The sequence below is a fragment of the Musa acuminata genome, chromosome BXJ2-7, assembly GCF_036884655.1.
Source record: "Musa acuminata AAA Group cultivar baxijiao chromosome BXJ2-7, Cavendish_Baxijiao_AAA, whole genome shotgun sequence".
Lineage (NCBI taxonomy): Eukaryota > Viridiplantae > Streptophyta > Magnoliopsida > Zingiberales > Musaceae > Musa > Musa acuminata.
The window spans coordinates 31,155,001-31,179,968 of record NC_088344.1 but is presented as its reverse complement, the minus strand read 5'-3'; the positions used below and the strand labels follow the sequence as shown (position 1 = coordinate 31,179,968).

Here is a 24,968-nt window from a genome sequence, read left to right as displayed (position 1 = left end):
CTGCTCTTTGTGGCTATTCAAATAGCTGACCTACTATATCCGTCCTTGACTATATTGTTATAGTCAAGATGGGAGGATTTATGTAAGAAGGAAAAGGTATGGAGCGATAGTGTGACATCAAAATAATACTATCGTAGAACCTTATAACCGGGGGTGACAAAATAGATCTATCATTTCCTTTTGGAGGTTCTAATTGACATCTACTTCTATAACGAAGTGTTGGCATGTTAGGTGTGGCTAGCTCCTTCAGATTTGCTTTACTCATCCATTTGTTTTTTATTTATAGCACTATCACTATATGATGACCCTCATTGATTATGCACACAATGCTGCTTCTATTATCCATCAACAGGCCCCTACAATCGATGATCTTCGGGAAGAGATCGCGGGGCTAATGAAGGATGGAGCTCTTGCTACTATTGTAGAGGCAGATGCTTGAGGAGTTGAGTTGGCACAATAACTTGAGGCAGTCGAGCTATGCCTCACTAACCTCCTCAACCAGTTGAAGGAGGTCTGGAGCAATAACCAGGCCATGGAGGATGATATGTTGCAGCTCACTCGAGAGCTAGATTCGATGAGGGCGCACAACTAAGAGTGTTATGGCAACCAATGAACAAACTTAGGAACTAAAGGATGCGTTAGAGCCGAACGATGCATGATGTCAAAATATCGAGAGGAGGCAATCACTGATTATAAAGCGTCAGCCAAGTTTAAAAAGGGTTTAGAGAGGACGAAGTTTGTCTCATATTAGTTCAGGGACCAAATTGCCTAGGCCCATTTCAAGACAAGGTATCCCAAGCTAAAGCTCAAGAGGACTCGTTCACTGATTTCCTCGATGACTATAATATCTTGATGGTAGCCAAAGTGCCCTTTAATGATAGTATCAACCTACCGCCTTGTCCCAACACCTAAGTTATCATCCTTTATTATGTTGATCTTTTATTTTTAAGTTGTTGGGTCAGTCTACTCGACTTGTTCTTTATGTCATGCATATTTGTCTCATCAATCCTTTATTTTAATATGTTATGATCTCATTTTGAATGTAGAGGCTCTACTGAATTGATGTAATTTTTTTTATGCAATGAAGTTTCTTTTTCTTAATTTACAATGATGGTGTCTTGAAGATACACTCAACTCCACAACCAGTGCCTTGAGCTTTGTAAATCAATATCCATTGCTTAGAGTATAGTTTTTCCTGACCGGATCCTCAAAGGAGTGTTAGGGATATAACTTTTTCAAGTTTACAATGTGTTATGTTCTCGGCAACGACACACCTATTGTCCCAAGACGATACATTTCATCTCGAACGACCTGGATGATTCAATATGACCCTTCTCAGCCAGTCGGGTCATTAACCTCAGCTTTACGGAGTGCTAGATCCCCTAATCCAACTCCACGAGAGTGGACACTTTAGTTTTATAACTTTGTCATCACTTTTTTATATCTCAATGCCTATAGATGTGCCTCGCTCTGACTTTGCTGATTAGGTTAAGTCTAGCTCAAAGTCCTTTTTTGAATATTTTTTTATTAAAGTTCTCAACCCAAGGTGTTGGAAAGACTATCTCGGGTGGTAGAATAGCCTTAGTGTCAAAGACTAAGCTGAATGATAATTCTCCTGACCCGATCTTAGGTATCATCTAGGAGGCCCATAGGATGCTTGATAGCTCATCCACCGAAGTACCCTTAGCCTCAGTAACCCATTTCTTTAATCCCTCGAGAATGGCTTGGTTAGTGACTTCGACAAAACTGTTGGTTTGAGGATGAGCTACCTACCTAAACCTTAATTAAATCTCGTGAGATCGATAAACAAAAACCAATTTGCATATAAACATAAATCCTAAATATTCTCGGTCATAAGTTACTCGAGAGAGAGATATAAAGATGTTTGGATAGACCGATATGCTATACACCCATCCATATGATGGAGGCAACTAGTCTCAAAGCTGCTTGTGTGAGGATACTATAGATATAGTACAGGTGCTCATTAAAGAATGAGTTCACTAAATGATCCACTTATAGAATGCTGGTTGGTTAATGATACCTCATCGTCATATAGCAATTTTGTAGTTCCAATTATATATCTATCTAGTTATTAGACTTGAGACACTAAGGATGTTTTATATAAGTACTCCACTCTTTGATACCGAATTTATAGGCTTGAAAGTTTTAAATCTAGCACAGCCAGTTATCGGGAGTGATAGCCAACCTTACGAGGGCAATTGGGTGTCAATAAAGGATAATCTACTCTCGATATCATAAGAGAAATATTCTGTGTATTCTCACTTAGGCAAATCCCTGGCCAAAGTCAATCTACTCATGATAAATCTAATAAGGGTGAGATTCAGATTAAGAGAGAAGCCAGTTATCGGGAGTGATAGCCAACCTTACGAGGGCAATTGAGTGTCAATAGAGGATAATCTACTCTCGATATCATAAGAGAAATATTCTGTGTATTCTCACTTAGGCAAATCCCTGGCCAAAGTCAATCTACTCATGATAAATCTAATAAGGGTGAGATTCAGATTAAGAGAGAATGAGTTCTTTAGGAAAATCCGATTAGAATGAGACTCGGATAGATTTTATATGTGCTTAACAGCATCATGCCCGATATACGATCTATGAGATATTAGATAGATGAGAGACTATCGACACACGATAAATAAGGGCAAACATATTTAATGGATTAGATTCCCTTGTACCATCTGGGGACTATGGTGTAGTGGCCTAGTACGTTCGTAGTCAATGAGTTAAGTGAATTATTGAGGATAATAATTCATTAAGTCAGAAGGAGTTCTGATAGGTAAAACTCATGACCAACTCGATATGAGCCTAGAGGGTCATACACATATGGTGGATATCACGAAGAATAAAGGACTAGACCTGTGATATCTAATAAGCCCTTATTTTAATGGATCCATTGGATGAAACCCAATAAGAGTTTTAAGTGCATATTTGGATAGAGATCAAATATCCAATATGCTATGGTAATTGGATGAAAATCTAATATCTAATAAGGCATGATCTATTAGGGTTAAAATGAAGATCCAATATCCAATTGGACTTAAAGTTCCCAGGCAAGCGAGAGCCCTAAGAGGAGTGTTTTATATTCTGCTTTATTATTAGAGATCTTGAATTCAATCCGAAGGGCTTCTTCATACACCTATTTGTTCGAGCCCTTTAGGATGAGCCTGACACCGTCTATTTCCAAGGTGGTGGAGCCATCCACGAATAGCATCCATGCTGAGGGGGTGTAATTGTCAGCTTCTGATGAAGGAGTTAGCTCCGATATAAAATCAGCTAACACTTGGGCTTTAATAGTAGTCCTCGATACATATCGAATATCAAACTCACCAAGCTTTATTAACTATCTCAATAGTTGTTCTGAGATATTAAACCGAGAAATAATCTATTTGAGTGGTTGGTTTGAAAATAGGGGCAGAGATTCCTTATTGCCAACATTAGTGCAAACGTAAACCTCTTGATAGGCGGGTATCTTTTTTCAAGCTGATTATAACATGACTAACATAGTATATAAGCTTTTGAACTCCCGAGTCATCCCAAACTAACACCGAGGTGATAATTGAATCCATGGCATTGAGGTAAAGACTTAGAGTTTCACCCAAGATAGAGGAGGAGTCTCGTGGTAACTGGGCAAGATAATGCTTCAATTTTTTTAAAGCCTCATAACACTCCTTGATCTACATGATGTTTTTGTTAGGAAACCTTAGAGAGCATCACATGCATAGTTGAAAATAAAAATAAAAATAATTTCCAAAATAGATCTTATCGGATCGTCGTGCGATAATCAAGAGTGTAAAACTATAAATGACAAAATTACATCAAGTGGTTAAGACATTCTCACATATGAGAGATTGTATATCTCCTAAATCATAAATCTTGGTCCATGAGATGAAAGAGCTCTCGTAAACTCTTCTCTAGCAATAATCTACACAGCGAACGCAATGACGATGCACCTTCTTACGCAGCGGGTTCTCTCCAGGTGATCATGCACCACCACGTAGTAGCAGTCAAGAGAGAGGTCGACCCTCTTGCTATCCTCACACTATGGAGGGGCTCACCGTTGAGAGAAAGATGAGGAGGAGGAGATAGGAGGCCAACAACTATATGGTCTAGCTTATGACTCATGAAGCCCTAACTCTTATTTATAAAGAGCTCATATTGCTAACCTTAATGGGTCTACCTTAATGGGTATTGGATCATCATCCAATAACTACTAGCTTAATGGATATTGGATCTCTATCCAATAACCACCCTAAGCTCTATTGGGTCTCATCCAATAGATTTATTAAAATAGGGGCTTATTGGATATCCCATATCTAATCTCCTATTTGTCGTGTTGTCCATCATATGTATGCGATCCTCTAGACCCAATACCGAGCTGGTCATGAGTTGCACCCGTCAGAACCCCCTTCTGACTTAGTGAATTATTATCCCCATAATAATTCACTCAACTCATTGACTATGGACATACTATGCCACTACGTATAGTCCTTAGATGGTACAGGAGATCTAATCCATTAAACATATCTACCCTTAGTTGTCATGTATATATAGTCCCTTATCCATCTAATATCTCAAAGACTATATATCGAGCATAGTACTGTTAAAACATACGAAATTTATCAGAGTCTTACTCTTATCGGATTTTCCCAAAAAACTCCTCGCTCAACCCGAGTGACCTTGACTAGGGATTTACCTAAGTAATAATACACGAGACATTTCTCTCATGATACCGAGTGTGGATGATCATTTTTTAAAACTCAATTGCCTTTGTAAGATTGACTGTCATTCCTAATGATCGTTTGTATTAGATTTAGAACTTTTATACATATAAGTTTGGCATCAAAGAACAAAGTACTCAAACAAAACATCATTGGTATCTTAAATCTAAAAACTAGATATATAACTGGGACTAAAGAATCACTATCTAACGATGATGTATCATTAACCATCCAGCATTCTGTAAACGGATCATTCAGTAAACTCATTCTCTAATGAGCACCTGCATTATATCCCTAATATCCTCACACGAGTAGCTATGAAACCAATTGCCCCCATTATATAGATGAATATATAGTAAACCAGTATATCCAATTACCTCGATGTCCTTCTCAAGTAACCTATGATAAGGAATATTTAGAATATATGCTTAAAGGTGAATTAGTTTCATTATCATGATCTCATCATGATTCAATTTCCATTGTACAGATCCAAAAATATCATAATATATTCATCATATAATATAAAGTGAGAAAATATCATTATTAATATTAATCGAAAGTGATTGTGCAACATATCACATGTGTCATCACTCACGTAATTAGCTTATAGTGTACCTGTAACTAGCAGTCTTTTAGATTCTTTAATACCCAAAAGAAATATAATCACTTATCACCTGATTGGGATAGATCGGTTGAGCGTTGCTATTCATCTTATTAACTATTTGACTTTTCTTACCGACCAAGGTGGGCACATTTTTAGTATGGCTTGAACTTTTTCGGGGTTTGCATCTATTCCTCTTCAGTAAATAATGAATCTGAAGAACTTTTCTGAGCTGAAAGTGCATTTGGTTAAATTGAGGTGCATGTTGAACTTCTTTAGAACTCGAAATGTCAGCTAAATCTATCAAAGTGAGTCAACCATTCTGCTTTTGACAATCATGTCATCTACATATACTTTATATTTCTCTCGATTTAGTATTTGAACATTTTGTTCACTATCCTTTAGTAGGTTGCCCCTATATTTTTTAACTCGAATGACATATATCGATAGCATATATATGCCTCGTCAATGATAAAGGAAGTGTGTTCTCAATTTTCTAGTATCATCTTTATTTAGTTATATCCCAAGAATACATCCATAAAGGTGAGGAGCTCATGACCCAATATAGCGTAAACCAAATGATCAATACGATGAAGATGATAGTTGTCCTTTGGGTATACTTTATTGAGGTCAATATAATCAACACACATCCTCCAGTTTCTATTAGACTTTTTAATTAGTATAAAATTAGTGAACCACCAGGGGTACTTTACCTCAGTGATAAATCATGCTCCCAATAGCTTGTCTACCTCTTTGTTGATTCATGAGTAAATTTGCAAGGCTTTTATTTCACTGATTGTGTCTTAGGAGAAATATTTAGGTGGTGCTAGGCCACATCTGGATTGATTCCCGATATATCTTTTGATGATCATGCGAACATCTTGGTATTCTCCTTAATGAAGTTGATGAGTTATCCTCATTTTTCTTCAGGAAGTATCGTCTCGACCTTGATAGCTTGATCGAGATGGGCTTTGTTTATGGGTGCCTCAATTAGTGATTTCACTGGCTTTAGGTGTGGGAGGGATTTGGCAAAACTTCGAGGATCCATAGGCGGTGTCTTAGATTGTGTCTTCTTTGATAAGGAGACCACTATAAGGTAGCACTAATGTGATTCCCTTGTGTTGCTTATCAACTCTCCACTACTGACCCTCGTCAGAAACTTCATCATCATGTGATAGGTTAACATCACTACCCTCCATCGATTTAGCATTAATCGTTCTATAATTATACTATATGTTGAGGGGATATCGATCGTCATGAATCTAGTAGTCACCATTTTAGAACGCGACTCATCTCTAAACGTAACGTTCATAACCCCGATAAAAAAGATAGAAGTCATTAATACATCCCGTCAGCAAATAAGTTATATAAGTAAAATCGTTAATCGAGATCCCGAGCTTCATTTATCTTCCTCTCAAGCATATTTTACATGCATCGTAATTAATTGGCCTAACAGCCGCTTTCACGGGGTGTAGGCCACACAACAGCCAGCAATGAGGTACGGAATTACAGTTTAGTCCAAATAAAGTGGGCCATGGACAGTATACTTTGTGGTTGATTTGTGCTTGCAGTCAGGCCCTGAAACCTGTGACAACAGATGATCTCGACAAAGAGCCAAATGAGAGAGAGTCAGTAGATAATAGATGAATCAATCAAAATAAGAGGGCAAGATGCCATCCATATGTAAGGCAGAAAGCCCAGGAGGTGGATGGATATCTCACTCCCATTGGTCAGCAATCTATCCTTCTTGCGTTCTCAGATTTCCTTCAGATTTGGTGGCTCCCACTCTCTCTCACACACACTGCAGTATAACACAACTACGCCACACAACCAGCGACAGAGGAACGCCAAGGCCCTCATCATCATCAAGCACAGCAACCCAGTTGTCTCAGGCGGTGTTTCTTTCCCTTGTAAGCCAAGAGCAATGGTCATGGCCTCCACCTCTGCTGCAGTGCTCCAAGGCATCTCCACCCCTTTCCTCTCGGGCTCCAGGGCCGCCCGGAATCTTCTGAACGCCACCGCCGGCAGCAGGGCTTCCTCAGCAGCAGCAGGTTCTCCGAGGAGGCTCCTTGTCGTCGCCGCCGCCGCCCCGAAGAAGTCCTGGATCCCGGCGGTCAAGGGCGGTGGCAACTTCATCGACCCGGAATGGCTTGATGGCTCGTAAGTCCCTCGTTCTCTTCGCTGGCAGTAGCAACGAGCGCTACAACTCGTTGTCGGGGTTTACTGACGTCCGATCTCTCCTCGCTGCCCCGTGCAGGCTCCCGGGTGACTACGGGTTCGACCCGCTTGGCCTTGGCAAGGATCCGGCCTTCCTGAGGTGGTACCGGGAAGCTGAGCTGATCCACGGCCGCTGGGCGATGGCGGCGGTGGTCGGCATCTTCGTCGGCCAGGCGTGGAGCGGCGTGCCCTGGTTCGAAGCCGGCGCCGACCCCGGCGCCATCGCGCCCTTCTCCTTCGGCTCGCTCCTCGGCACCCAACTCCTCCTCATGGGGTGGGTGGAGTCGAAGCGCTGGGTCGACTTCTTCAACCCGGAGTCGCAGTCCGTCGAGTGGGCCACCCCGTGGTCCCGCACCGCCGAGAACTTCGCCAACGCCACCGGCGACCAGGGTTACCCGGGCGGCAAGTTCTTCGACCCCCTGGGCTTCGCCGGCACCTTGCAGGACGGCGTGTATGTGCCGGATGTGGAGAAGCTGGAGCGGCTGAAGTTGGCGGAGATCAAGCATGCCAGGATCGCCATGCTGGCCATGCTCATCTTCTACTTCGAGGCCGGCCAGGGCAAGACTCCACTTGGAGCGCTGGGCTTGTAAACATCCCCATATACCTTCCTTCTGCTTTGCTTTTCCTTCTTGCACTTGTCGGCGCTGTAAAGTCGTCCTTCTGTATGTGGTGGCATTAGTGGTGGGCTTCTTCCTCGGATCAACATCTTTGTGTGTGTGTGTCTAAACTTCAACAGGCTTTCTGCCAGTGACTGCTATCCTTCACAACCTACTGAAACGATACTTTGTAGCTCCATGTCCACCACAGCTAGAGAAGTCACAGAAAGCTTCTGCAGTCTCTGGTTGATTCCCTCCGTCCATTCTCATAAAGAAGACCATGATCACTTCTCCTCCCTGTAATCTCTGATAACATAACGGAGGATAGTAATTATGATAAGACTCGATTGGACGTCAGATGATGTCTCATGCCTCGATCGACGCAACAACACCTGGTCAATGCAGATCAAAGCGTCGACCGAGGCATATTAACACCCTGCTCAAGCTCAATTCTTCACGTCATGCCAACACAAGTGGCAGACGCTACCACCCTGCCCCCTGCAAGCGGGCAGCTCAGGAAGTAGTAAGCTTCCCTATAAATACCCTCTCGTTCATCAGGAGGAGGAGGGAGGAAACACACACAAAAAAGACCTCTTCACTTCATCTGACTTGATCGTCGGAGGGGTTGGGCCGCGTACCCCGACCCGACCTTTGTGCAGGTGCGAAGTCAAAGGTCCCCGCTGGACGCGCAGGCGAGGAGTTCCTGCCCGGAGGAAGCGGCCACCCCGTCCCGATCGGACCGCCTCAGTGCGACCACCTCGGCGGGCTCGAGGAACGCCCCAAGGGTATCCCCGTCGTCCGGACCCGAACTGAGCCGCGTCGGCCCCGAGGCCACGGCTCAAGGCTGTTTCCCACAACAGATTGGCGCTAGAAGGAGGGTCTGGAATGTCGGGTGTTCACCCAAGCAGCTCAGATGAGCCCATGGTTGAGAGGTCGCACTCGACTGACGCCTCGGGGGAACATCCCCCGCACGGAGACCATCGTGACGAACACCCCACCACGACCTCAGAGCGATATCGACGAATATTCAACGACCCGGGCTTGTCGTCGCCCAATGGTGCCCCAGCTGACTTGATGCCCGTGTCACCCGAGGCCTTTCAGGACCTCACCCATCAAGTCCGAGCTCTGATGAGTATGGTGCAAACCATTATCCCGCTCATTTTCTCGTCCGGCACACCCGCCTGCGATCGAACCACTACGACAACGCAGGGCGTCCGCTTCTCCTCGGGTCCAACCGGCCCCACTCGGGGATCCAGTGATGGCAAACCCGAGCGGCCGCCCGGAACCCGAGGCATTCTCTTTGGATTCTATGGACTCCATGCGGGCCCAGTTGCGCTTCGTCAGCCAGCAACACGACGAGGTACATAATGAGGTTCGCAGGTCCAAGAGAGAGCTCGGGGAGGACGCACACCAAGCGTCTCCCTTCACGCCCAAGATACGAGATCAGACAGTACCCCCGGACTTCCAGCTCCCCTCTCTGCACGCTTACGATGGCTCCGCCGACCCGGCAGACCATGTAGCTGCTTTCCGCGCCCAGATGGCACTGTACGGAACCTCTGACGCTCTGATGTGCAGAGCATTTCCCACCACTCTAAGAGGGCCAGCCCACGCATGGTATGACGGCTTGAAAACCGAGACTATCGCTTCCTTCGACCAGCTCGTCAATGACTTCGAGCTCCACTTCAAGGCCTATGCACGGCCGAAGCCTTCCGCGACATTGCTCCTCTGACTCAAACAAAGTGAGGACGAGCCCCTCTCACATTTTGTGGATCGCTTTGCCATGCAAATTCGGGGTTTGCCGAACACTCACCCCTCTCTGTTGGTGCAGGCGTTTATGATAGGCCTGCGACCCTCCAGATTCCTCTGGTCCCTCGCAGAGCGACCTCCCGCCATGGTGCCAGAGATGCTCCAGCGAGCTAACCGGTACATCGCAACGGAGGCCTGGGTGGCCGTGAGGAGAAGGGACGACTTCCGACCGCAGGCTCCATAAGAGAGGTCAAGCACCCGTGGTGGCAACTCGATGTAGTCCTCATGAAAAGAAATCTAGGCCCTACCTCAGTCTCTTCTGAGTTAAGGCTCAGTTTCTACTTGACTGCCTCCCGGTTCGCGGTTAGCTCCGACCTAACCCCCTTCGATATCTACACGGCTCGGCCAAAGACTGCCGAGCTCCACCTCAGCACGGCCTGCCCGCCTGAGCCGTGTCCCTCGGCCGTAGGCTGCCGAGCCCACCTCAGCGCCACCTGCCCGCCTGAGCCGTGTCCCTCGGCCGTAGACCGCCGAGTTCACCTTAGCGCGGATTGCCCACCTGAGCCGGGTCCCTTGACCATAGACTGCCGAGCCCACCTCAGCGATGCCTGCCCGCCTAAGTCGTGTCCTTTGGCCTGAGCCATATCCCTCGGCCGTAGACTACCCGAGTCCACACCTGCGCGGCCAGCCCGCCTGCTTCGTGCTACTCGGCCGCATGTTGCCCGAGACCACACCTGCGCGGCCTGCCCACCTGCGTCGTGCTCCTCGGCCGCATGTTTCTTGAGACACACCTGCGCGGCCAGCTCGCCTGCGTCGTGCTCCTTGGCTCCATGCTCTCCGAGACACACCTGCGTGGCCAGCCCGCCTGTGTCGTGCTCCTCAGCCCTATGCTTCCTGAGACACACCTACGTGGCCAGCCCGCCTGCGTCGTGCTCCTCGGCTCCATGCTCTTCGAGACACACCTGCGTGGCCAGCCCGCCTGTGTCGTGCTCCTCGGCTCCATGCTCTCCGAGACACACCTGCGCGGCTAGCCCGCCTGCGTCGTGCTCCTCGGCCCCATGCTTCCCGAGACACACCTGCGCATGCAGCCCACCTGCGTCGTGCTCCTTGACCCCATGCTCCCCGAGACACACCTGCGCGGCCAGCTCGCCTGCGTCGTGCTCCTCGGCCCCATGCTTCCCGAGACACACCTGCGTGGCCAGCTCGCCTGCGTCGTGCTCCTCGACCTATGCTTCCCGAGACATACCTACGCGGCCAGCCCACCTGCGTCGTGCTCTTCGACTCCATGCTCCCCGAGACACACCTACGCGGCCAACTCGTCTGCGTCGTGCTCCTCGGCCCCATGCACCCCGAGACACACCTACGCGGCCAACCCGCCTGCGTCGTGCTCGTCGGCCCCATGCTTCCCGAGACACACTTGCGCGGCTAGCCGGCCTGCATCGTGCTTGTCGGCCCCATGCTTCCCGAGACACACCTGCGCAGCCAGCCCGCCTGCGTCGTGCTCCTCGGCTCCATGCACCCCGAGACCGCGCCTGCGCAGCCTGCCCACCTGAAAGCTGAAGCCATGCCTCGGACTCCCATTACAACGACCGACGTATAGCTTCTTTCCGGGGGGGAATATGATGAGGATAGTAATTATGATAAGACTCGGCTGACGTCAAATGACGTCTCACGCCTCGATCGACGCAATAGCACCTGGTCAATGCAGATCGGAGCACCGACCAAGGCACATTAACACCCTGCTCAAGCTCAATTCTTCACGCCACGCCAACACAAGTGGCAGACACTACCACCCTGCCCCCTGCAAGCGGGCAGCTCAGGAAGCAGTAAGCTTCCCTATAAATACCCTGTCGTTCATTAAGAGAAGGGGGGAGTAAACACACACAAAAAAGACCTCTTCACTTCATTTGACTTGATCGTCGGACGGGTTGGGCCGAGCACCCCGACCCGACCTTTGTGTAGGTGCGAAGCCAAAGGTCCCGGCTGGACGCGCAGGCGAGGAGTTCCTGCCCGGAGGAAGCGGCCACCCCGTCCTGATTGGACCGCCTCAGTGCGACCACCTCGACGGGCTCGAGGAACACCCCAAGGGGATCCCCGTCGTCCGGACCCGAACCGAACCGCGTCGGCCCCGAGGCCACGGCTCAAGGTTGTTTCCCACAACAACAACCAAACCCAAGCGGCTTCTCAATCAAATATGGCTGCTCCAATGTTGTCTTCATTACAGGATGTGGTGGCCCGACTGTTTAAGCTTGTAGTCTGGTCAATTTTTAAGGCAGAGAGAGGAGAACTGAATCAGAGTAATTAGGCCATGAGCAGTAGAGAAGAGCACGGGAAGAACTGTCAACAAGAATCTATTCATATTCCTAAAAGACATCGAAGAGGTGGTAACCAAGAATTCTACTGCCACCTCCTGAAGTAAAGCCTGAATACCAAAAATTGATATGACTTCGTTAAAGAAAAAAAATCAAGAGTTGTTCTATATATTGCTTCTTGTACACCAACATGAGCTTTTTGAACAAACAAAAAGAAATAAAACTTTGAAAACTACATATTATAAGTATTCAAATATATCGATTAGTTTAGCCGGCAAAGATTTCATTCCGGTGAAGTCTTGCCTTCATTAGCCAACAGCACCGCCGTGTACCCAACCATGCATTGCTTTGCTCCATGGCTGCAGTGTTGCAGTATGGGTGGGTTCGCATCACTTATGGGTCGCAAGATGCACCCATTGTGCTTGTGCTTTCGAGATACGAAGGCCCTGCGTAATGGCTTCCTTAGCCCATTGCGTGTTGGACTGTCACCTTTAGAACATCCAACTGGGCTCCAGATTCTTCATGGAATTGGATTGCCATGAAGACAAGCAAGTAGCACGATCTTGGCAGCATAGCCACAGCAAATTCTCTTCTATGAGTTAGTTTGCCAACTTTGTCTGTAGTAAGGGAAAAAAAAAGACTTGGGCTCCAAAATAAGCTTATAAGAAGAAGTTGAGATTTTGATATGCTAGGGTTTGAAGCCAACCCGAGTTGAGAGGCCAAGCTTATCGTAAGTTACACGAGTTAAAGTGAGATGATTTATAAACTTCTATGAAGGTCTTTTCGATACTTAAGTCAGTAAAATAGTTAAAGATTCATGAAAAAAAAATATTATATACTCAATTTATTCGAGAGTCCTAAAAATGCACATGGGGCCTTCTATAAGAGATTCTCCAAGTTAAGTGAAGAATTATTTCAAGTAGACTTTGCTTGACCGAAATAAAAGAGTTGATTGATGTGTCAACATATACTATCTGCATGTTAAAACCCCCTTATCATAATACAATCATAACAACCTTGAGTATATATATATATATATATATATATATATATATATAGAGAGAGAGAGAGAGAGAGAGAGAGAGAGAGAGAACATTGCAAAGTGTATCACGTGTATCCATGTCATCTGGTGGTCGAACATTGCAAAGTAGCTTCTCAAGCAGCCATCTTGGAGATGAAGCTTTCTAGTTTGGCCTAACTCCATGTAATTGAACTCTGGTCACTCCCAACCTTGCATCTTCTGCCAAGATTTTGGTTGGCCAAACTCCATTCTGGCATTGCCATCGTCTTCGATGTCCATCCAAATCTGACAAAGATGAGAAGTTCCGGTGGCAATCGAACGCCTCCTTGCATGACTCACAGGTAACCTCTTTTTGGAGCTGTCCTTCTCAGGACATCACAGTCTATGTTGAGCTGGAATTACGTAGGAATCATGACATGCTGACTCAGATATTACCAGGAGAACCGGAGTAAAGTACTTTTCCGACGTGGCTGTTCTCGGAATCCGATGAGGATGATAACCAACTTGCGTTTCAGGACAAAAAGAAGCTCGAAAGTTCCACCTCAGCCATCTCATGTGATGTGGGTAGAAATTTGCACATATTCGAACATTTTATTTGATTATGAATTAATAGATACTGTCTCAGCTATCGATTTAAATGTTTGGAAGGGATGATCGAAGCCTTCTCAAACAAATAATACAAATCAATAAAAATTTTCCATGATTTTTATTGTATTGGATTGAGAAACTAAGATTAACTTAATATTGTCTTTGATTTTTTTTTTTTTGGGATAAAAGCAGTGAGAGAGAGGAAGAGGGAGAGAGAGAGAGAGAGACAGGACAAGCGCAGGCAAACTGCATGTGTTGCTGCGCTGCCGCAGCCGTGGAAGTTGCTGTGCACGCGGTACGAGCGCATCTCTCCGTGCCTTTTGACTCTGTTCTCGACTCACCTCGCAAGTCTTTCCTGCTCGCTCACTCTCTCTCCACCTCTCTCTGTCTTCAACAGCGGAAGAGTTTATTGCAGCCACGCAACGTGTCACCGCGGAGGCAACGCCGTTGCCTTCTCCTCGAGATCCGACCGTCGGATGGAGGCAGAGGAGAAGGTGGGAGTCCCGTTCCCAACGGCGTCGGCGGCGGTGGGGTAGATCCAACGCTCTGGTCGACGCATCGCTTCGGGTGGAAGACAACATCTCTTTGCGTCCCACCAACTTTTGACCAATTGCAGGGGGTGAACGGGACCGCGGTTTAGTTAACCGGGCGGGGTTAGGTTTTCTTTTTCATGTTTGCCCCTATACATTTTAATATAACATATATGTCTCTTTAATCATTAAGATTCCCACCCATTATTATATTAAAAATAATAATAAATTATTAAAAAAAATCTCTCTTTATAGATTTTTTTTAAGAATATACCCCTTATCTTTATAATTTCCTAATAATGTATATCAAGAATTCCCTCGGTCATCTACCTTTTTCCTATGAATCAATCTAATTATAATATTTTTAATAATATTATTTCTATAATAATAATAATAATAGGTGACTAAAGGAGATTTTTTTAAAAAAATCACCCAAAAAACCAATAGACTAAGAAAGAGAAAATGTATATACTATTTTTTAGCTTCGAAGGATTAAATCTAAAAATTATTGAAATATATATAGACATGAGAGAGAATCTCTCTCGATTGACAGCCACAATATTGGTGTTGGGAACAACAGTGATTAAAGAAGGCATATATAAAGGGTGCAATTGGCTTGAGCTACATCGATGTCATCGGCGGCTCCATGCGTGAGACATGCATGCTTGTCATGCGCGTCCACTTTGTCGTCGGATGATCGCAACTCATTGCATCACAATTTTGTTCTTTATTTTTTTTGGTTGTTGGCGCATGATTGCTGTCATCATCACAGTTTTCTACTTGGCATGATTTTGCGATTGGTTATTGATGATCCATTTTTGAATCCCATTTTCTAAGAAAGGTTAATCGATTTACTTAATAGAAGATTTTTTGATAAATAAAAAATATATATAAACACGCATCACGTTGCCATAAAAAAAATATATATATCATGTGTTATGTATAATAACTTTCAGAACCAAGAGAGGAGAGGACAATTGGTCACATCACATCTAATTATAAATACTCCAAAATAATTTATATTTATATTTAAAATAATAAAAAATATATAAAAAATCTTAAACCAATAAAAATAAAACTTCAATGGTATAGAATATGATAAAAATGATAATATCAACCTAATATTATAGATATAAATCTAATATAAAATAAAGATAAATTTTTTACATAATACAAAAGAAATAGTTTATCCAACATAAGAGGTGCATGAGAGACAACTTTTTGTCACATTAAGTATAATTTAAAAATCGATATAAACATATTTTTAAATTAATTCTAATTATATTTACAAGATCGAATCAGTTTTCTTCAATCTAGTAGATTCATTTAGGTTATTCGAAAATCGATAGAGTCAATTGTTAAATATAATCGATCTTACGGGATAGATTCAATTGTTAAATAAAATTGAAGTTGATGTCGAAGCAATTAGTAACTAATAAACTTAACCCCTTCTAATGAAAATGTTCAAATATTTTGATTTCAAGCATATATATATATATATATATATATATATATATATATATATATATATATATATATGTATATATATGTATATATATATACATATATGTATATATATATATATATGTATATATATATATATACATATATGTATATATATATATATGTATATATATATATATACATATATATATATATATGTATGTATATATATATATATATATATATATATATATATATATATATATATGTATATGTATATATGTATATATGGGATATATTTGGTGTAATAATAACCACATAAGTGCAACATAATGATTCACATGGAGGGACCATGGGGTACCAATCTAAAACATTCAAACATTAAAAGCAAACAAAAAAAAAGAAAAAAGAGTACTGTTGTTTCATGATCATGACCAATTTTCAAACTTGGATACTTACGTGATTCCTTTCGTTTCTTTCATTTTTTTCATCCAAAAAATAAAATAGAAATCATAGACTACAATTTGTCATAAGATTATCCTAAACAAAGTATAATATATAATTTACTAAGGACAACTGTATGTGTTTTTTAGTAGTTGCATCTATAGTTCTAACACATGAAAAAGAAAAAAGAAAAAAAGAAGAAGGGAATGTAATATTCACATCCACTTTGAAGTGTGACATATGATGATATTTCAGATACCGACCACTTAAAAGGGAATCAATGAGGTCTAAATATATTGACATGCATAATTCACAAGGAGAATATTATTCATCCTGATGATAAAAGAAAGATCACAATGCACACACACACAAAAAAAAATCAATCGAATCCTAATCTTTCACGAGGGAATATATGCTCTACAAACAAAGACAAAAGAAAATGACATGATAGCAATTTCCACTTTAAATGACATCCACATGGTTCAAGTTTCACGCCGTCTATTCCTACTTCTCCTATTGCTTTCTTTACATGGGACAAAAGGAGAGGAAAGGAATCATCTTTAGGTGTCTCTCCATAGTTTTGTTGCTACACTATCTTAACAAATAACTTCTAAGTTCATATTTGTTTCCATGAATTCATTCATTTATCATGACCAAAAAACTTCACTATTTGTAGATGCTTAGAGAAATAATCCAACAACAATGAGTGATGTCGGATTGTGTTGATATCAACATTTATGGATGTTAGTTTGATGATAGGGACCTCATTGAGAAAAAAATAGAAACCTCAGGGGGCTTATTTTAATTAAGTGAAGTCGAGGGTGTCAATTGAGAAAAAGACACCCCGAAGCTGTGGTCATGTATGCACATCCCGACGCTAGCCAGTAAGCCGCGGGACACCTGCCGGTAAACTTCTGCACGTGGCGGTTTCCGATTGGAACTTGCTTCACACATTGCTTCGTGGTGACGTTGGGTTGACGCGACCCCAACGCGCGTGGGATTAGAGGCTTAATAAATAACACGATGACGCTAATCACGGTGGTTAACGATGCCAAGAGGTCGGCTTTATATACACCTATGTAGCCTCTGTCATTCACCCCCAGAGAAGAGCGAACGCCACCTTCACAGGCGAACCCATCATCCCTTCCCACTCTTCGGTGAGGCTGAGCGACCCCCATCCGAAGAAAGCGCAGGTTTGTCTTCTGACCTCTTCCTCCTCCTCTGGATCATCCTCTGTCGTCTTCTGTCTCGTTTAAAAGAAGAGAGAAGGAAGAAAGATCTCATCTTGAGGCTCCTTTTGGGTTGTTTCAGCAAAAAAGGAAGCCTTGGAAGCAATTTTTTTCTTCCTTTTTGTCTTAGGAAGACAGAGATTTCAGAACAGAGATCCAGATATATTTTTCTGGATTTTTTTTCGTCATTTTTGTTGGATTTTAATCAACCAAGAGGGCTGTTTTTCTGTTCCCTGTGGTTGTTTTTTCTTCAGATTTCTACTTCTCTTTAGAACTAAAAGAGGTCACCTTTTTGAACTAAACCTCTCTGGAAACCCAATTGCCTGTTCTTTGATTTTGTTTTAGAGCCAGCTTGGGTTGTATCTCGTCTTCTCTTCTCTCGTTCTGTCTCGTCTTTCCTTGTTACCAAGTCGTCTCTTTCTTGTTGTTCTTGTCAAGATCTTCTTCTTCCTTTTGAGTTCCCTTTTTTGTTTCGAGTTTCTCTTAGATTTCCATGGCTACGGCTATAGATATGTACCGTAGTTGTCCATCTACCTTTGCAGACTCCGTCGATGAGGAGCTCATGAGAGCACTTGAGCCTTTTATGACAAGTGATTCCGCCTCCTCCCTCCCACACTCTCCTCCACCGTCTTCCACCTCCACCCTCACCTACCCCTCTCCCTCTTCTCTCACTTCCTTTCTTTCCCCTTCTCCTGTATCCTCCCCCTCCCTCTTCTTCCCCTCCTCTATTCAAAATCCAAACTTGGATTGCTACTCCCTTCAAAATTCCACCTTCGGGAGTTATCCCTATCAAGATCCCACCTTGGATATCATGTGCCGTATCGGTTCGGTTGGACTTACCCACCTCAGTCCTGCCCAGATCCAGCAGATCCAAGCTCAATTCCTCTTCCAACAGCAGCAACAGCAGAGCCTCCTTGTCGCCAGGCAGTTGCCGCCGAATCATCACCGTCACCACCACCAATCTACGGGCTTTCTGGGCCCGCGGCCTCAGCCGATGAAGCACACTGTTTCCCCCGCCGTGTCGAAGCCCACGAAACTATACCGCGGGGTGCGGCAGCGCCACTGGGGTAAGTGGGTGGCGGAGATCCGTCTCCCAAAGAACCGAACCCGCCTCTGGCTCGGGACCTTCGACACCGCCGAGGAGGCCGCGCTAGCCTACGACAAGGCCGCCTACAAGCTCCGCGGTGACTTAGCGAGGCTCAACTTCCCGAACTACCGGCACGCCGCCGCCGCCGCCCCCGGTCCCCTTCACTCCACCGTCGACGCTAAGCTCCAGGCCCTCTGCCAGAACTTGGCCAATTCCTCAAAAAGGGGGGGCGGCCCGCCGCGCAGCTCCACCCTCCAGCCCAACCCAGAGCCCGCGACAATCGGCAGCGGCGATCCGGCGCCGACGATCGTGGAGGAGGCTGCGGCTAGGGGTGACTTGGTTTGCCAGGGCTCGGAGGATAACAAGTCAGAGAGCTCGTCGGAGGGCGAGGACTCCTCGTCGGGGTCGTCGTCGGCATCGGCGTTCGAGATGCAGCATTTGGATTTCACCGAGATGCCGTGGGACGAAACGGATAACTTAATGTTGCGGAAATATCCATCATGGGAGATTGACTGGGACTCCATCCTCTCCTCCAGTAATTAGTTCTCGATGTTGCATTGCCTTCTGTAGGGTGTCGTCGTCTCTACCGGCTGCTGCAAATGGGGTTTTAGACATTTGCCGAGCTGCTATGGAGACTCCTTGGTCTTCAGTACTGTTAGTGTCCATTTGAGGTCATGGGGTGTAGCTCTCTAGTGTATCTTGTAGTTGTGTCCTTCCTGCTGGTTATTTTTGCCTCAGCAGAACTAGTGAGGAACAATGTTGTATTATTGATACCTCCGTTTAGTGTGAAGTATGGTTTCTGGTGTGATATTTCTATGCATGTGATGAAGTCAGTAATCAGAGATCACGAGTCCAAAGAAAAAAAATCTCTTAGATTAGGAAGGCTTGGGCAAACTTTGGTTTGGGGAAGAAGAAAGAATTCAGAAAACTATTTCAGACACAGTATTATCAGGAAATCTCTCTCATTGATGACTCCCCTCCATTGAAGGCACACTGTTGATCAGCAATTTTGTGCAGTGAACTTTAGAGATAAGGCTGACACTATTGTTAATGTTCAACTTTCTGGATAGATAATGGAAGAACATGTTCTGTTGCCAGTTCAAACTAAAGGAGGATTGGTAAGGGACAATAGGTGCCATATCAGTTGGACAAGATATGATTCCTGCTGCTGGCTTTGGAACTTTACAGCAGCACTGATGGTTGGGCCATCACAGTTACTGAAATCATGCGACCCATCCATCCAGTAGACTGTGAAGTATTCCATCTGGCTATTCTTCTGGAACCCATCAAGTATGCTAAACAAGTTGCTTAGGTATGAAGGTATTCCATCTGACTGTTCTTCTGCCATGTTTCCATCACCTCATCAAATAATTGATTTGTGTTGCTTGCCACCAGAGAAGCTGACTCTTGACTCAATGAATGGTGATTATGTGTGACTGTGGTGACATTTGATTTGTGAAGTGCTTCTAATGTGATGTTTCAACAGTAGCTTCTTTAGATGGACATAAGATGAGAGCATAATCAACTGGAATCTCTGTGCTTATCTTGTTGAAAAGGACCCCATGTCATGTGGAAGCAGCCAGACCCAATGTTCAACCCCACTTGTCCTTCCTTTACTGCTCATCTCAATCATCAAAGATAAGGGGGTGACCACCCAGCCAACCCCAGCTCATATCTTTGTTCTTACTCTGGCAAAAGCATCCCCCTTGCTTGTAAAAGGGTTGCTTGGACCAGCAGAGCTCTGAAAGAGATGCTCAACTAGCATAACTTTTATTAATTTCTTCTCCTTTTCTTCTGGCCTACATAGAAAATCTCAAAAGATGATCTCCTAGGTGTGTAAATGCCTCACAACACTCTTGAGTAGTCTTTCTCTAGGCAGTGAATATTTCTGTAAAGAAAGAACACTGACAAACAAATTGGAATCTGATGCTTTTCATATCAGATTAAGAACAAAGTGCACTTGGATCATCCCCAACAAATTGAAGAGTGGAGTTGGCTCATCACTTTTGCTCCAACTTTTGGATTCTCAATTCTGCAACACTAGATTTCTATCTCTAGATTCCCACTGAGATTGCATATCACTTTACAAAAACTGCTACTTTATTAATTGCATATGAATCATCAAACCAGAAGTTAATGAGGCTTGGTCTTGAGAAATGTTTTCTGCAACCACACAAAAATGCATAAAATGCTGTTACCTACATTATGAGAATATAATTACCATCATATAGCTTGGCAAACATGTTTTTGGACTAAGATATTTTTTCGACTTCAGTAGTCAGATCTTGTATTCTCCTGCTATTTGGCACTGGACATGCTATTCTTTTGCACAGCTTCCTGATGACAGAAAAGGTCAATATGATACTGGAAGTTTACAGTCACTAGTAGAAATCAGTTGCCATTATTCTTTGAGATCATCTCATCTCTGGTGACACTATATTGTGAGATTTGTATGTAACAGGCAACCAGCTTTAATTAGAGCACAACATCACATACACCATGGAGGTGTATAGAAATTATGTTCACTGTATACTTGTACTCTAATCAGAGGATCTTCCACATGAGTGGTCATTAATCAAAGAGAAAAGCATGAAGGAGCAATCAAGAAACTCTAGTGGAAGAATGAGGTAGAGAATGCAGCTGAGACAGAAATTGCACTCTTTTACAGGAAGTATATTATTCTTTACTTGTGCATATTCTTTACAGGAAGTATATTATTCTCTTTTACAAGAAATTGCACTCTTTTACAGAAATTGCACTTTTTGTCTCAGCTGAGAATGCAGCTGAGACAAAAAGGTGGCAATGGACAATCATCAGCAAAGAGGCAACAAGTCAACAGTCACATATAATGAGTAGTAGCAAACCACCATTACTCAGCAGCTATTCTCAGCTCAAGCTAGCATTGTTCTTTCAACTAAGCAAACTCCTACAAGAAAGCAGCATCAGCAGCATCCAGCTTCGTTTTCAGAAATGTAGCATTTTTGTTTCCGAATTGCAGTGGACAACAAAGTACACAGTTGCAGTATACCACTTTTTTTTGAGATTTGAATGTAACATTATGTCTGATGTTGAAGATGAAGAAGAATTTCTAGGGAAGCAATTCTTTGTTTATATTTTCATCAAAATCTGTTCCATAGCTATCTTTCTGTGACGGTCCAGAGAATGCTTTTGGCTAAAACTTCTGCTTCAGTGTATTGATTCCTTGAACACTTTTGTTACATTCAATCCAGATGGTATACAAAGCAGCCCCTGAAAAAAAAAATCTATAGGATGCCAGAATCAGAAACAAGTAATGCCTTGGATGCATGCTCCTGCAATGGACAACTTGGATGCATGCTCTTCAAATTTAGGTTGCAGCTAACAATAATGATAACAGACATGAAAAAAAAAAACCTCTATATTGGATTTTTTTTCTCAATTTTTATTGACCTAAAACAATGTACAATGAAGAAACAACATGATTTAAAATATCTGTAGCTAAAAAACAAAACAAAACCATATTTTTCAAAGTATTTAAAAAATAAAATAAAATCATATTTTCCAAAGTATTTGGTCGTTGTGCAATGATTGTTGCACGAAAAAATCGTAAAACCGAAAATCACACATATCATATTAGAAATATTATCTAGGGAGATTGTATATCCCAGAAATTTTCAGATCTGATAGAGAGGATAAAGGAGAACTCATATACTCTTCTGGTGATCTACTCAGCAAACGTAGTGACGATACTCAGAAATTTTCAAAAATGTGTTCGGCGTCATGCGAAGATTGATGCGTAAAATCCGCGAAACTGAAAACCATGCGTGAGATAGTTGTGTTACCTAGGGAGATCGTATATCCCTGAATCCCTACAGATTTGTAGAAGATAATGAAAGAGGTTAAGCATCCTCCTCTCTTGATCCACTGCCCAAATCTCCGTACCTACTATCTGAGGAGAAGGGAAGAGAAAAATAGGAGGTGGCAATCAAGAAGTCTCTATCCTGTGGGTCTTTGGTTCTCTCCTATTTATAGAGGTCCCCTATCTACTTAATCCTAATGGATCCTACCATATTGGGTATCAGATTTTCATCCAATTACCTAAGTCTCTTAGATTAGTGGATCTCTATCTAGTAATCTCTCATTGGCTCTTATTGGATCGCATTCATTGGATCCAATAATTCAGGGGCTTATTGGATATCCAATAAGATAGGGGCTCCAACGGATATCTCATATCCGAACCTCTACTCGTCGCAACGCCTACCATATGTGTGTGACCCTCTAGGCCCAATATCGAGCTAGCCTTGAGTCATACCTATCAGAACTCTTTTTGGTTCAATGAATTATTATCTTCATAATAATTCACTTGATTCATCGACTATAGACATACTAGGTCATTACGTCGTAGCCCCTAGACGATACAGGGGAATCCAATCCTTGGGATATGTCTATCCTCAATTATTGTATATTTATAGTCTTTTATCCATCTAATACCCTAGAGACCGTATACCGGGTATGGTATTATCAGGCTCATATAGTTTCTACTCGAGTCTCGCTCTAATCGGATTCTCCTAAAGAACTCTTTCTCTCTCAATCTGAATGACCATAACTAGGGATTTGTTTGAGCAAGAACACATGAAATATTTATTTCATGACATCGAGAGTGGATAATTCTCTATCGATACTCAATAGTCCTCGTAAGGTTGGCTGCCACTCTCGATGACCGGTTATGCTAGATCTGAAACTTCTAAGCTTATAAGTCTAGTATCAAAGAGTGGAGTACTAATACAAGACATCCTTTTGTATCTCAAGTCTAAGGACCAGATACATTATTGGGATTACGGAATCACTGTTTGACAATAAGGAATCATCAACCATCCATCATTCGGTGAGCGGATCAATCAGTGAACTTATTATCTAATGAGCACCTATATTGTATCCCTAGTATCCCCATACGAGTAGCTATGAGACCCGCTGCCTCCATCATATGGACGACTATACAACACATTAGGCCATTACGCTGTAGCCCCTAGACGATATAGGGAATCCAATCCTTTGGACATGTCTATCCTCAGTTCTTGTATATTTATAGTCTTTTATCCATCTAATACCCTAGAGATCATATACCGGGTATGGTATTGTCAGGCCTATACAGTTTCTACTCAAATCTCGCTCTAATCGGATTCTCCCAGAGAACTCTTTCTCTCTCAATCCGAATGACCATGACTAGGGATTTGTTTGAGCAAGAACACATGAAATATTTATTTCATGACATCGAGTGTATAATTCTCTATCGATACTCAATATTCCTCGTAAGGTTGGCTGCCACTCTCGATGACTGGTTGTACTAGATTTGAAACTTCTAAGCTTATAAGTCTGGTATCAAAGAGTGGAGTACTAATACAAGACATCCTTTGTATCTCAAGTCTAAGGACCAGATACACCATTGGGATTACGGAATCGCTGTTTGACAATAAGGAATCATCAACCATCCATCATTCCATGAGCGGATTAATCAGTGAACTTATTATCCAATGAACACTTACATTGTATCCCTAGTGTCTCCACACGAGCAACTATGAGATGAGCTGCCTCCATCATATGGACGGCTATACAACACATTAGTCTGTCTGGTTATCTCGATATCTCTCTCGAGTAACCTATGACCAGGATTATTTAAGATATGTGTTTAAAGGTGCATCGGTCTCATTATCATGATTTCATCACGATCTGATTCCTATTGCAAAGATCCATGAACATCATATATATATATATATATATATATATATATATATATATATATATATATATATATATATATATATATATATATATATGCAACAAGCAATATAAAGTGATAAAATATCAAATAATATAATAAGAAAAAAAAATACATATCATGTCACATGTGTCATAACTCACATGATTAGCTTGTAAGACATCTATGACTAGCAATATCTGCACCTCTACTTATCGTAATATCCACCATATGTGTGTGACCCTGAGCTGACCGTGAGTCAATCCTATCAGAACTCATTTTGACTCAAAACTCCTTCTGATATAATGAATTATTATCTCCATAATAATTCACTCGACTCATCGACTATAGACGTACTAGGCCACTATGTCATAGTCCTCAAACGATACAGGAGATATAATCTATTAAACTTGTCTGTCCAGTTACCATATGTTTATAGTCCCTCACCTATCAAATATCTCAAAGATCGTATATTGGACATGGTAATGTCAAGCCTATATGGAATCCTGTAAGAGTCTCATTCTAATCGGATTCTCCTCAAGAACTTATTCTTTCTCAATCCGAACGACACTAGCCAGAACTTTTGTTTAAGCGAGCATGCATGAGATATTTCTCTTACAATACTGAGAGTGGATGATCATCTATTGATACTCGGTTGCCTTTGTAAGGTTGGCTACC

The 24,968-nt window shown here is 42.9% G+C and overlaps 2 protein-coding genes across 2 annotated transcripts; both read left to right on the top strand.

The window, feature by feature from the left end:
* The first annotated feature begins 7,169 nt into the window (after positions 1-7,169).
* On the top strand, positions 7,170-8,263 carry LOC103974633 (chlorophyll a-b binding protein CP24 10A, chloroplastic). The gene is made up of 2 exons (XM_009389500.3): positions 7,170-7,503; positions 7,601-8,263. The coding sequence occupies exons 1-2, from the start codon at positions 7,268-7,270 to the stop codon at positions 8,148-8,150; spliced, it is 786 nt and encodes a 261-aa protein (XP_009387775.2). The 5' UTR covers positions 7,170-7,267; the 3' UTR covers positions 8,151-8,263.
* Positions 8,264-17,333: 9,070 nt separating this feature from the next.
* LOC135617571 (ethylene-responsive transcription factor RAP2-13-like) lies at positions 17,334-19,364 on the top strand. The gene has a single exon (XM_065117937.1). The coding sequence runs from the start codon at positions 17,963-17,965 to the stop codon at positions 19,097-19,099; it is 1,137 nt and encodes a 378-aa protein (XP_064974009.1). The 5' UTR covers positions 17,334-17,962; the 3' UTR covers positions 19,100-19,364.
* Positions 19,365-24,968: the final 5,604 nt, after the last annotated feature.

Bases quoted from the DNA above. Each gene is read 5' to 3' on its own strand.
- LOC103974633 (XM_009389500.3), top strand. From the start codon at position 7,268: ATGGTCATGGCCTCCACCTCTGCTGCAGTGCTCCAAGGCATCTCCACC. The intron at 7,504-7,600 runs GTAAGTCCCTCG...TGCCCCGTGCAG, and splicing joins CCGGAATGGCTTGATGGCTC to GCTCCCGGGTGACTACGGGT.
- LOC135617571 (XM_065117937.1), top strand. From the start codon at position 17,963: ATGGCTACGGCTATAGATATGTACCGTAGTTGTCCATCTACCTTTGCA.